This window comes from Sesamum indicum, linkage group LG3, assembly GCF_000512975.1.
Source record: "Sesamum indicum cultivar Zhongzhi No. 13 linkage group LG3, S_indicum_v1.0, whole genome shotgun sequence".
Lineage (NCBI taxonomy): Eukaryota > Viridiplantae > Streptophyta > Magnoliopsida > Lamiales > Pedaliaceae > Sesamum > Sesamum indicum.
Genome location: NC_026147.1, coordinates 24,483,005 through 24,495,976, shown reverse-complemented (window position 1 = coordinate 24,495,976; position 12,972 = coordinate 24,483,005). Strand labels below are relative to the sequence as shown.

The following is a 12,972-nucleotide window of genomic DNA, read 5'->3' as shown; positions in this document are numbered from 1 at the left end:
GATCGCTTTTTGCTACTGTTTTGATCATCGGACTCTTCACCTTCTTCGCTTGTGGGCTTTCTAAAATTATCTTCTCCGGATCCATCTCTACCAGTACTCCACCACCGCCGAACTTTTCCTCACCGCCAAAATTGGGTGTAATATAGCCATTCTCCGGGAAAGAAACAAGAGTTGAGTGATCATAAACAGGCTGCAGCCGTGTGCATGGAGTATATGGGAAAAGATTCTGGTAGCTGGGGAAGGAGAATGGATAGTAATATGGAAGTCGAGGAAGTACTTGACATGGTAGTAGTCTCTCGGGAGGTTCAGGGGCAAATGCCACCACCGGTTGCGGCGGAAGAAGAGTAGCTGCAGGCTCAGAATGTGGTCTGTAAATGGCATGGGGAGGAAGTAGGTGTAGCTGATGAGGATGATCCAACGTTTTTGGAGTTGGCCTCCACTCTTGAGCATTCGGATTCATTCTTTTGGGGATTAAGAATAATGCAGCTTTGCAAGATTGATTACACGTATCAATGGAGCAAGGACGATGTAATTTATATAAGTCCGAGGTGGGAATGAATGGAGCTCCAGCTCACTGCTCATCACCTACTCTGGCTCTGAAGGTTTGTGTACAGAATTGTAAGTTTGGTTTTGAGGTATATAAGTAGGGGAGGAATGATGAGAAGTGGAAAGTGGGGAATATCTAATTATAGCATTCATTAAATGCGACAAAGCGAGAAATGTTTGGCGGCGGCATTACTTGCAGCCTTTGGGAACTGTCAGAAGATTTGATTGGATTTGTAAACTCATGATCCAATATATATTCATATATTTAACATAAATTAAAGTTTTTAAATTTAATATTAGAATAAAGACTTAACTAAAAATAAATTTATTTTAATAAATTTTGTAATCTTCGAATTATTTATTTTTTTGATTGAAAAAAGAAGTAAATACGAAATGATTGAATAAAATGGTTAAAATATGATCATTTGAAAATTTGTACTCAATGTTTACTTTTTTTACGAATGATGTGATTTCTTTCATTGAGACCAACTGTAGACGTGTTTGTGGCTTGCACAACATTTAAAACACAATGAGATGTGAGGTGATCTTGAGGATGTTAGTGGGGTGGTCTTGAAGATAGTGGAAACAATGAGAATTCATGATTCAATTAATGCATAGATTTGTAAACTAGTCAAATACAAATATGTAGATCAATGTACCTTTGTCACTAAAAATTAAATCAACGTTATATGCCTGCTAAATTAATTTGTACACATAAATCATTATTTATTTGTACAAGATCTTTTATTTTATGATTTATCCATTGTTTTCCACCACTATCGATTCGCTAAGCTCACCATTGTTGTTTCTATCCATATTTAGGATGACAGTTGTGCGAATTGTAGAAAAATGCCAGCAAGCTCATTTGGGAGGGGAGACTGAAGATCAAGGTGCATAGTAGGCCGGGTCAATCGAGAACTAGTACGGACTAGGCCGAAAAAGCCTGGCCTATGACCGACCCACTACTGTTCATAGTTGGTCTGGGCCTCTGAGTGGGTTTTAATTGGGTCTATTTTTAAACCAAAGCCCAACTCATGGACCGGTTAATTGAGGCCCAGACCAAACCCACATTACGCTTGAATGTGTTTGTTTTATTATTTTTTTTTATGATATTGAGATTTTCTTATAAACAATTACTTACATTTATAATTATTTTATAAAATAAATAATAATCAAATTACACGAAAATCTATATATAGAGAAATAATAGTTGAGAATATATAAAGACTTTAAATAATAATTTGACCAACAAGCTTACAATAATAAATTTAAATGATAATAAATTCAAAAAGGACTTAAAATAAATTTTGGAAAAGAAAAAAGAGTATCAATGAATTAAAGTATTAAAAATTAGAAGTAGAAAGATAAAGATAAATTTTTAGAGTTTCAAAAGTATAAAAATACTATTAAAATAATCAATTTAAAAAAATAAATAAAATTATATAACATGTATTATTAAAAAGAAAAAAAAAAAAAGTATGGCCCGGTATTGATTGCTGGAGCTGGCCTAGGCCAATCCAGCCTATTTTTGAATTGGTTGAGTTGGATTTTGAATTGGGTTAGGATTAGTTAGGAGTTTCCTAGTGTAGAAAAGAAGTGGAAGGGAGAGGCATGAGGCATGGGGCTAATGGCTGAATCCGAAGAAGAGAGATGGGTTTGATTTTGTGTTTGTCCTACTCCTACTCATTTGGTTGCTCTTCTTACATGAGAACATGCACTGCTATGTATTTATTAATAATTGGGTGATTCAGTTTAAGCATATATATATATACTCTTTTCATCTCATCACTTGCAACATCTGCTGCATGCCATGCCTATGCCTATGCATCTCTAATTCAAATTCTAGTTAGTATGTATTATTTAAAATGACATAAAATTGCAAACCCTCCACATATATATTAGCTGTTAGAAGAAATATATTTTTGACTATATATATTTCAAATATTTTCTATTTAAGATTCCATATATGAAATATTCTTCCACACATATTTCTAATACAAACAATGTATTTTATTATTATAATATCTTATTGATTTTTATACAATTAATTTGATCTAAGCTAAAATAATTCTTAACCTACTATTTAAATTATTAAATTGGCAAAATGTTATACTAAGTAGCTATAATAAGATATAATAAAATGAGTGTATGCTTATAGATAGTGAAGCATAAAGGCTATTAAAGATTTAAAAAATTAGTACAATGCAGCAAACAAAGATATGTGATGATGATTTGATATGTTTGTGTTTTTTTTTATTACGTGACAACTGACAAGCAAAGCTTTTCTACCTTGGAAATACACTCTCACTCTTCATCTGAAGATGGGTCCATTGGACTAGAAAACCAAGTCCAAAAGTAGAAGCTGAATCTTTGGGGGATACCATCAGCATAATGATGTTACTTCACGGAAATCCCCCCTTTGGATGCTACATTCTGAATCAATTATGATGTGATGCGGGACATGAAAATAGGAGAATAGGAATGATAATGAGGATGGAGGAAAAACTAATTAAGCTATGAAGACAAATATTTGAGAAATAAGGAAGAAGAAGTGAAAAAATGAAGAAAAAAGCACAAGCTTCAACACACTCACTAAATAACTCAAATATACGGCTTGGTGTGTGTACCCAATCACCCTCTTCCAACATACACTAATATTCTTAAATATACACCCAAACTCAACTACACTAAATACTTCCTTTCAAGGCAAAAATAAAAAAATAAAAAATAAAAAGAGGTGAGGGAGACAGATGCATAGGATCTCAGGTGATAGGCAGGGGAAGATCCCATAAAAGAGAACAAGGTCAAAAAGAGGAGACACACACACAGTCACAGTGTAGTAGTAGTAGTAGTAGAATAGAAAAAGGCTTCAAGGCCAAGGGGACCACTCCCATAACTTTGACCCCTACACTACTTCTCTCATTAGTATTACCCTTTTATATATATGGGTATGGGAGTAATAGAAGAAACAAACCCTAGAAACACCAAATCCCAATACCACCACCTTCTTTGACCTAATTCCCTAATAATTAAGGAATTTCTGACACGTGCTCTGTGTGTGTTTCTTCAATTAGAATTTGAGTCCATTTCTGCATTGCCATTTGCCTGCAGTTTCAATCCCTTCAAAAATTACTAGTGCGTAGGGTATAGGAATAGGAGGTTGATCTTTGAATTATTAGAGTATGAAAAATCTCTACTCACAAGAAATCACCACCGCATCTTTCTTTCCACTCCCCCACAGCCCACAGCTTTCTCTCCTTTTCATGTGTTATTATAACCCCCCTCCTCTCTCTTTCACTGCAATCAAAGGAAAAGCAAATTTTCCCCATCTCTTCCCCCCCTCTCTCTTGTCTAGAGAGAGAACGAGAGTGAGAGCGACACCATTTTCGTACGCTAAATTAAAGAAACAACAGAGAGAAGGAGGAAAAGCGAGAGTGGGGTTGATGTGGGTGGGAGATAAGTTGAGGACATCCATACTTTGGAATCTCATCAAAAAAATATTTCATAATCTATGCACTCTGTTTACCTGTATGCTGTACATTTCTTTTTTTTTTCTAAGTGATTATGGGTACACTTCATTATTCAAATTCCCCCTCCCACATTTTGAATCTTCATGGGGAAAAGTTGGTGATCCCTGTTCCTCCTATCTTCCCAATCTCCACATTCCTCTGCTTCTCCACCAAAAATTACTAACAAAAAGATTCAACCCAAAACACCAAAATATTTCCCTCCCAATTTTCCATGTACAGAACAAACTTCCAACCATGGCTGATCCAACAAAAACTCAGCCCTCATCCCCACTTCCCTTTTCTCGGTTGGCCCCCGACATTGGCAATGCTGCAATTCTCCAAGCCCTGTATTCTTCACAGCCAGGGCTTCTTGTAGGAAACTATATCTCATTCGCATCATCTGTCCTCTATAAATATTCTCCCTGCGAAATCGCGAAATCTTTTGGAATATAGTTTTGGGTCAACGGCTGAAATTGAGGTGGGATCGACCTGTAAGGACTTGTATGCATGTTCAAGCTTCTTGCTGATATCGTAGTCTTGCAAAATGTCGATGATCCCAAAGTATAGGACGACTTCATAGATTTCACCACTGCGGGAGGGTGTCAAATGGCTAAATCCCCCAGGAGTGTACTGATCAAAATCACTCCTTCGAGCTACACGCTCTGCTCGTGCTGGCATGTTGGCCCCCAGCCTGATCAGTGGTCTCCTGATAAAGAACAAACACAACAAAAAATCTCATAATTTAACCAAACAGATAAAAAGTATTACATATAGCATATTTACAACCATCATGCAATGTCAGTAGATTATACACCTATGTTTATGCATAAAACTCGATGGACGAAAAACACTGGCAGTAAGCATAACCAAATCAAACACTCAAAACACAGTGTTCTCTTTAAATGTGCTAGTTAAAATGATTTGGATGGCAGATATCCGAGCACTTGCGAAAAACATGTGGCTTGGACAACATACCTGCCGGCTAAAATCCGGTCCATGTCTTGCAGTTCTGCTTCAAGGAAACGACAACCACGCATGAACTTCTCGCTTTGATATGAATCATTCTTTCCTGAGGAGCAAAAGTTTGAAATGAGCAATCTTCAAGCAATACAAAACAAGCAATCAATGTCAGAAGTATTTATCATGGACATTGATAATCACCTGTGCGCAAAAGAAAAGGCGACAACCCCATCTTGTCTCCAGTCTTATCATCGCGAAAATGAATACCTACTAAGAGACTGTAATCCATAATTTTCTCTGCCTCCAAGAATTCACAATCACGAACAATTTGTCTGTAGAGAAAATCAGCAAATCAGGAAATGCCCAACGCAATTGAATACAACAATCCAGAGGCAAAAGAGAGATGTGCATATTAACTTCATAAGTTCTTGATACCACTTGGCTTGCAGCCGAAATACATAGTTCAGATCAAGGTCCTTCAGAGTTGTGGTTTCATCAATCTCTCCCTCAGGTTTATCAGTTGTGCGGCCATGTGATGATCCTTTCAAATCAAACCTTCTGTGAATACGATACTCTGAGCAGAACATATTTCCCATCACAATGAACCGGGTCTGATTTGTCAGAATGTGACCTCCAATTAGTTATTCAGTGGAGACTCATATCATTACAGGAGAACTGAAATAATAGGAAGGACCACTTACCTTGACGCCCCCCACTGGTTTGACACAATGGACGCCATAGAACTTTGTTACAAGAGAATTTTCGTAGCGACAGACATGCTGGTAATAACTTGGAAGCATCTTAATAAGCACCTGCAGAAAACAAATAAGCAAATTTCAATTTTGTGGCTATTAGATGGTCCAATCCAACTGAATCCAACATCTTATATCCAATAATAAATTTCAGAGCAGTAGGGACCAAAAAAAAGTTTTGATCACTGCCAATTATGGTATATTCATTATCCCAGGGAACATCATTTCTAACTTTAACAAAGTCAATCAGGTAGGCAACAGACCTTGACTTCTGGTTTCTTCACTGTCTTGATCATGAACCTATCGTCCTGTGTCAAGTAAAAGAAGCTTCCACTCTTCCCCGGAGATGAGAGCTCTCTCAAAGCATCATTCCCACAAATGGCTAACATATAATCCGCAGGATCTACTTGAAATAGCTCCCTTAAATGTCTGAAAACCCAAGAAAGCAATCCACCATTTTAGAATGTTAGAAACATTGAATATCATAATTAAAAATTTCTGGAAACTACTATAATTAGAAAAACTCACTATGCTCACAGTCCACAAAGATAATACTAAAATGGTATAACAGAAATTGCATTGTGAAACGTATTCAATAGCCGGATTAAGGAGGATTAATTACTTAAACACCACAGGACAGTAATCCTTCCACCGGAAGTCCATGGATTGATGTGGCGGTGTAATTTTTGACCCCTCAGGAGGAAACCGCGTCCAGAACTTTTCCTTAGGATCAAAATCACTCAGCTTAAGATCACGCAATGCTGATGCATGCTTCCCCACAGAGTACCTAAATGACAAGGCAGACCCACTTGTTAAGAATCAACTCATAACAAGAAGAAAATCTTAATAAAAATGAAAAACATATACCCTGGTGAAGCACCAAACCATTTGAATTAACACTAGCATCTTTCTTACCTTATACCCAATTGGAGATTGAGCATCAGATCGTAGTTCTTATGCCCTTTTGATATTGTCTGCCCCGGCTTCTTCACTTCACCACTGAGAAAGCAGGGATTCCTCCTAAACTGCCTTATCCCATCTCGATCCAACACGAACCCGTCTCTGTACAGCATACTCGCTTCCATGTTATCAATAATATCACAAGTGATATCTCCAGCTTCCCCCTCCGATTCCCAAATGCAAATTCTCGGAAAAGCCCTATCCGCTGTCCCACCGTCAACGGAGGACCTCTTCTTCCCCCCATCACCACCAATCACCAAATCCACGCTCTCCTCGCCGACCACCATCAACGGCGCAGATAATTTTTGACTAAAGTACCCTTTCAAGTCCTCATCATTATCGTTACCATTCTTGGCATTGTGAGCCGGGTAAAATGTTCCATTCAGAATCTGGGTTCTATTACTACTTTTACAAGAATCATTAGACCAGCTTCCCATATAACAACTTCCGTCAGGCCAGGTGAAAACCCCATGTCCTCTCGGAACACCATTCTCCCAATCCCCATCATATCTATTCCCGTTATTCCAAACCAAAACCCCTCTCCCATGAATCACCCCATTCTTCCACTCCCCAATATACTCGTTTCCGTTCTTCCATAGATACCTCCCTTGGCCATCTTGTAAATTCCTCTTCCACTGCCCTTCATAGTAATCACCATTACTATAATGTTTAACCCCGTAACCATGCTTCCGATCCCCAGACCACGAACCTCTATACATATCCCCATCGGACCCGATAAAAGTACCGGTACCTTCCATCCGGCCCGACTTGAATTCTCCCTCAAACGTCGCACCAGATGGCCAAGAGAACTTCCCCTTTCCACTCGCTTTCCCCTTCTTCCACTCCCCTTCGTACATGCACCCATCTTTCCATAAGTACTTCCCGGATCCGTGGGGCGTATTGTTGGAGAACGTTCCAATATACAGATCCCCATTGGGAAGGTGTTTCTCGATTATATTAGCTCCGTTGCTCACAGAAATTGAGGTGGGTGTCACTCTACGGCAGGTGGCCTGAGATTTGCTTCGTGGAACAAGTATAACTGATCTCGGCGTGGTGGTAGTTGTAGCATTCTCTAGTAATTTCTCCTTTTCTATATCAAAATTCTGCTCATTCGATTTTTCGGCTGGCTTTAAGCATAACAACGTCTCAGGCATTTTTCGTCCTTGCTGGAAATAAAACAAGAATGTCTCTCTATATTGGCTGAAAAAATTGGTGGGTCTGCTGAACTCAACTACGACCGGAAAAATCGGTATAAATAGCTGGGAAATCCAGGTCCGACAGCATTTCTCCGGCCTATTTTCAGGAAAGAGAAGCGGCAAACTGGTTTCCCACTGGCTTGCGATGGCAGAGCAGTTTGGAATCCTTACAAACACAAGAGCAGAGGGAAGGTTTGTAGAGAGAGAGAGAGAGATGAAATGAATAAACAAGAAACTGAAAAGCAAAGAGGAAAAAGCAGAAAAGATGAGAGAGAGAGAGAGAGAACGTGAATGAATGAAGGAGTGCGTGAAGTGGGTGTGAGAAAGAGAGAGGGACAGGAACTCAGTAAGTATGAGCCGGCCTTGCATTTACAGTATTTGTACTGTAAGGCGTTGCTAAAATTGCTGTTAACCTATACATACATACGGCTGAATTATCCATGTACAGATTACCCATCTCCACACATACATACATACATACATACAGACAATTACCGAATTGTAGTAGTAGGAGCATGAGCATCATCTCATCTCCCCCCTGATTTCATCGTGACGTGGCGGTATTTCCTAGGATGTGAAAAAGGGTACTGAAATGTCACCCTCTATTGGGGTTTAAATTACAACACTACCATAACCATTCATGTAGATTTTGATTTTGTCACTTTGATTAGGTGGTCCACGTCTAGGTGAACCATCCAATGTCTGCCGATTCTTCATTCTTTACACCTTTGGTTTAATTGCTTTTTCATTATGGTAATTACCAATAATTCTCCTGCCTTTTTCTTTTATTAATTTATTGCAAATCCCACTCTCTCTTACTTTCCTACATAAATACCAACTCTTGATAATTTTATGCTTCAAAACTAATTAGCACTTTGTAATATAATTAAATCCCGGGTTTTTGGGTTAATCTTATGATTAGCCTTAATTACCTAATCATAATTTATTTTAAATATAATAATACGATTTCTATAGTTTGATGTCCAATAATCCAATCCGAGTTCAATGGTTGGTGAACCATAAGATAACATGTAATGATCAAAGTGTGTTGGCATGGCTAGCAATGTGCCATCTGTCACCCATATTAGTCAACTTAGGAATAATAGAATACCATCTTATTTTATATTAAAATAATATGTTGAGACATGGGGACTACTTCTCCAATTATTATTTTAGTCATCCATCGTTAATGTTGATGACCAACATTTTTTTTTTATGTCCATATCAAACAAAGCTCTGTCCTCTTAATTAAATTTGGAGGCTGAAAAAATCAAAGCATACATTGTAATCAATATGTACGCCTAACACGTTATGTCTCTATTTATTTTGAATTTAATCTTTTCATATTTACATGATTATTACATTATAATAGATCAAACCTACTCCCAAATCATACTCTTTGTAATTTATAATTGGATCTAATGAAATTTATTTAGTTAGCAAAGAGATCATGAGTTTGAGTCCCGTCAATTTGTGAATGTTGGCCTAATATAATTAACAGTTATTGATTATTGAAATTATTAAGATCTCTATACAATTTATGAGTCAAGTCTGTATAGTTTATGTATTCAATTAATAAATTTGATTGAGTTTTTGTTGATTTGAATGCAGTTAAATTAGATTTTTATAAAATGAAATGAAATGAATAGTTAGTGTTGTGTAGAAGTTAGTGAGTGTGGTAAGTGGTAGGCAGCAATCAAAAAAATAGAATCTTGGGGTTTTACCTAAGTGGTGCATGATGAATTTTGAAGTGGTGTGGGTCCGGTTGACGGCCCATTTACGTAGTGGGTTGGCCTCCATGATGGTGACCCATCCCATACTTGGCAACTTGCAGGGACACACACTAGTAATTCTCGTTTTCATCTCTAATCACAATATAACAATGTCCTAGTCCTAGACCACCCACATTTTTGGAACCCATAATTAACACATTAATCTTTGTTCATTGCCGTTTATCAATATATAATAATATTATTTTAACCACCATAATTACATACCACAAGTGAAAGAGGTTGTTGCAAAGTATGTTGATTATGGTTCTCATAATATACACCAAGTAGTTGTAATGAAAAATGACATTGATGATGATGAGGAATATTGATTATGTTTTGATTTGTTACAAATTTTTTTTTTTTAATTGTAGACAATAATTTTTGATTCAATCAATATATCAATATAATTATAATAATTCACATAAAGTAAAACAATCTATTAGAATTAGTGATTAAATCCTGAAGATATATAAATTTATGGAAGATAAAACAAAATAAATAAAGAGTGTGGATTAATTGGTAGAGAAAACATTAAATAGCAATGTTGGTGTTATGGTAGAGGTGTCCATGAATGGGGTAGACACATTTATAGTGGTGGTGGGTCATAATTATTTCTAATGTCTTATATGCCGAAATTCATGAAAACATTAAAAATTAAATAAAAAGAAAGTATCATATTACTATATATATATATCTATATAGTCTCGTGGAGTTTCTTATCTCCTTTTGAGCGTGTGGACTTTGACAACCTCTATAAGACGAGTAATTAATATAATTAAGGTTTTAATTAGTAAGAAGATTACGGACTCTTCCTCCTCTAATCAACTTCAAATTAATTAATATGAAAATACCACGACTATCACATAAACATAAATCATCCACCTTGTCTAGTAAATTATAAAAAAAAATTATTGATTTAATTTTCTTGAACAGATTGCAATATATCCTACAATAAAGTATATAAATGGCGATGCAAACAAAGAGTTGGTTTTAACAGTTGGTGGTTAGGAGTGGACCCACCGTCAAATGAAGAGAATGGCGCCACCTGTCTCCATTTGCAAGCATTACCATCATTCTCCACGTGGAAACCCCACTCAATTCCAATTTTTTATTTAGTAATTCCAACAAATGAAGCATTTTGACTAATAAACACATTTTGTTTTTCTGAGTCTTTTTATCAATTTTCATAAAAAGTAGGGGTACATTTGATGTTTGAATGAGTGTCAAATTGTAAATCCATTTAAATGGGTGTTGTGATTAAGGCATAAGATACGAGTGAACAATGATATGATATTTTTATCGCTCTAAACCCCCCTTCTTCTTTACTCGTTCAATTGCCTCACCACCTCCACTCCAGAAATTTTCTTATTAATTTACCCCTAAACAAATACAACCAAAACCCATATTAGACTCACTCAATTATACCTTGAAAGTGAAGTCGCAGGGTTCGTCGGGTTTTAGTCCTCCCAATCCACTTGTTATTCTAGGGAATTAGGCGAATTTACACAACATATTGGACGCTCAATGTCAGACCCACCCAACATTAATGGTTTGGGTTGGCGCAGGTTAGGACAGATATTTGTATGAAGCCTCCACTCAAGAACAAGTAGTAGAAGAAGAAAGCAGAAGAAGACAATGTTTCGAAATTTCTCCAACCCACCAACACCTACGTGTTAGGCAGCTTCTTCAATTTACCGTGTCATTATCACATTTACTACATAAATTTCATTTTGTTTCAGTTCCTGGAGGGGCCACAGCCATCAACAAATACAAGATATCGCTGAAATTGTTAATACTGAATTGTAATCATACATGGCAATGTCCTCTATGAAAATAGGATCAGCATCCCAGAAGAAGGAAAGACGAAAAACTAAGGTTATGTCACCCATGCCAGGTACAAATGTGTGGAGTTATGGACAAGTAAGAGAATTGCAAGAAATGGCAGGAATGATGATAGATACTATCTCAACTTTTATTTTATCAGAACAACTGAATTGCTTCTTCTAACGGCTATACACACCAGACATTTAACATATCTGCACCTCATACCATCAACCATCATCTGCTGCATTCCAATGTTTTCCTATAGACTATAAACACTGAGAACACAAAACTAAGATATATAGCTCATCCTACTCCTCTGAAATTTGATCACAAGGTATTTGACCAAAAATATCAGGACATGCGTCCCATTTGCCTTCTTTCCTAGCTTCCCAATACCCACCTACGTAGCGATAGGTATCAGATCCTTTGTCTTTTGCAAACCATCGTGGTTTCCAACCACTCTCTTGCATCTTCCTAGCCTGGTCCATAACAAATCATGTTTATGTCGGCAACAAAGAACTTTACTAAAGTTCAAAGGTCTCATGGAGCATCACTTGAAGGCACAAAACACAAACACGTTTCAACACACACTTATTTATCTCTATTTTTCTCTCTTATCTTCAAAACACAAAAAAAGAATAAACACTCAAAACACAAATCCAAACATTATGCAAGTATTTTAACCACCATTGAAGTCTAAAACAAACATAGTTAATTAGAAAGAAATTTCATTCACTCGAAAGAAGTTCCTCAATCCAGGAGATCTTGCTCGTGCATGTGCCTTTAAGTTGATGAGTAAGAGTGTCTAAATTAAACATGCTCCAACTAGTTACCTGTCGTTGCCGCTGTTCCAGTCGTAATTTTTCAGCATTTGCCATCTCGTACTCCCCATTTTCCAAGCACCTTTGATCAGGTCTAAGCCTTGAATCTGTTGGTGGAAGCTTTTCCTGCAAAAACTCAAAAATCAATTGCAGTTTGACGAATCTGATAACCCATAGCATAAGAAAACACCCAAAAGTTCATGCATTTAGTATAGTTTCCTCTCATTTCCAATGAAAAGATGGCATTTGAAGACAAAACGAGTTTTCCAAGACTTGAAAATTCATGTTCCATCTGGAAGAACAAGGAACCATTTGTTCACAAAAGATAGAACATACATGGTAATACCCAACACCAAAATCGTCATGCAAAATATCTCTCCACAACGATAGCAAACTTGAAATGCTAAATTATATAAGAAAAAACAAGGGGGTATCTGAAACACATACAGAATATCAGATCCAGAGGGATTCATGATAATGCTAGTAATATAGCGTCAGATCCACTTTTAAACTTTGGTTGGAAAAAGATCAACTTCCACCACATCCACACATATCAACACTTTTGAGTCATCATGAAAATCACCTTCAGCCCAGGAATAAGCTCATTCAGTGTGATAGCGAAGCGTGTAAAA

General features: G+C 36.9%; 2 protein-coding genes across 3 annotated transcripts in view; both read right to left on the bottom strand.

Annotated features, from left to right (window-relative positions):
* Positions 4,024–8,371, bottom strand: LOC105159494 (phosphatidylinositol 4-phosphate 5-kinase 1). 2 transcript variants are annotated; one of them, XM_011076573.2, is made up of 8 exons: positions 6,683–8,346; positions 6,390–6,554; positions 6,031–6,196; positions 5,717–5,827; positions 5,433–5,626; positions 5,217–5,347; positions 5,031–5,124; positions 4,024–4,761 (listed from the first exon to the last, which is right to left on the bottom strand). In XM_011076573.2, the coding sequence occupies exons 1-8, from the start codon at positions 8,290–8,292 to the stop codon at positions 4,452–4,454; spliced, it is 2,781 nt and encodes a 926-aa protein (XP_011074875.2). In that variant the 5' UTR covers positions 8,293–8,346; the 3' UTR covers positions 4,024–4,451. The 2 variants fall into 2 exon arrangements, with proteins under 2 accessions (XP_011074875.2, XP_020548380.1); XM_020692721.1 differs by lacking the exons at positions 4,024–4,761; positions 5,031–5,124 and having other exon boundaries at positions 5,216–5,347; positions 5,451–5,626; positions 6,683–8,371.
* LOC105159493 (oxysterol-binding protein-related protein 1C-like) overlaps positions 11,471–12,972 on the bottom strand; it is a gene marked incomplete in the record, with an annotated part of 7,523 nt that continues 6,021 nt past the window's right edge. Inside the window, 3 exon segments of the mRNA XM_011076572.2 lie at positions 11,471–11,998; positions 12,353–12,466; positions 12,924–12,972. Coding sequence (XP_011074874.1) covers positions 11,828–11,998; positions 12,353–12,466; positions 12,924–12,972 — 334 coding nt within the window.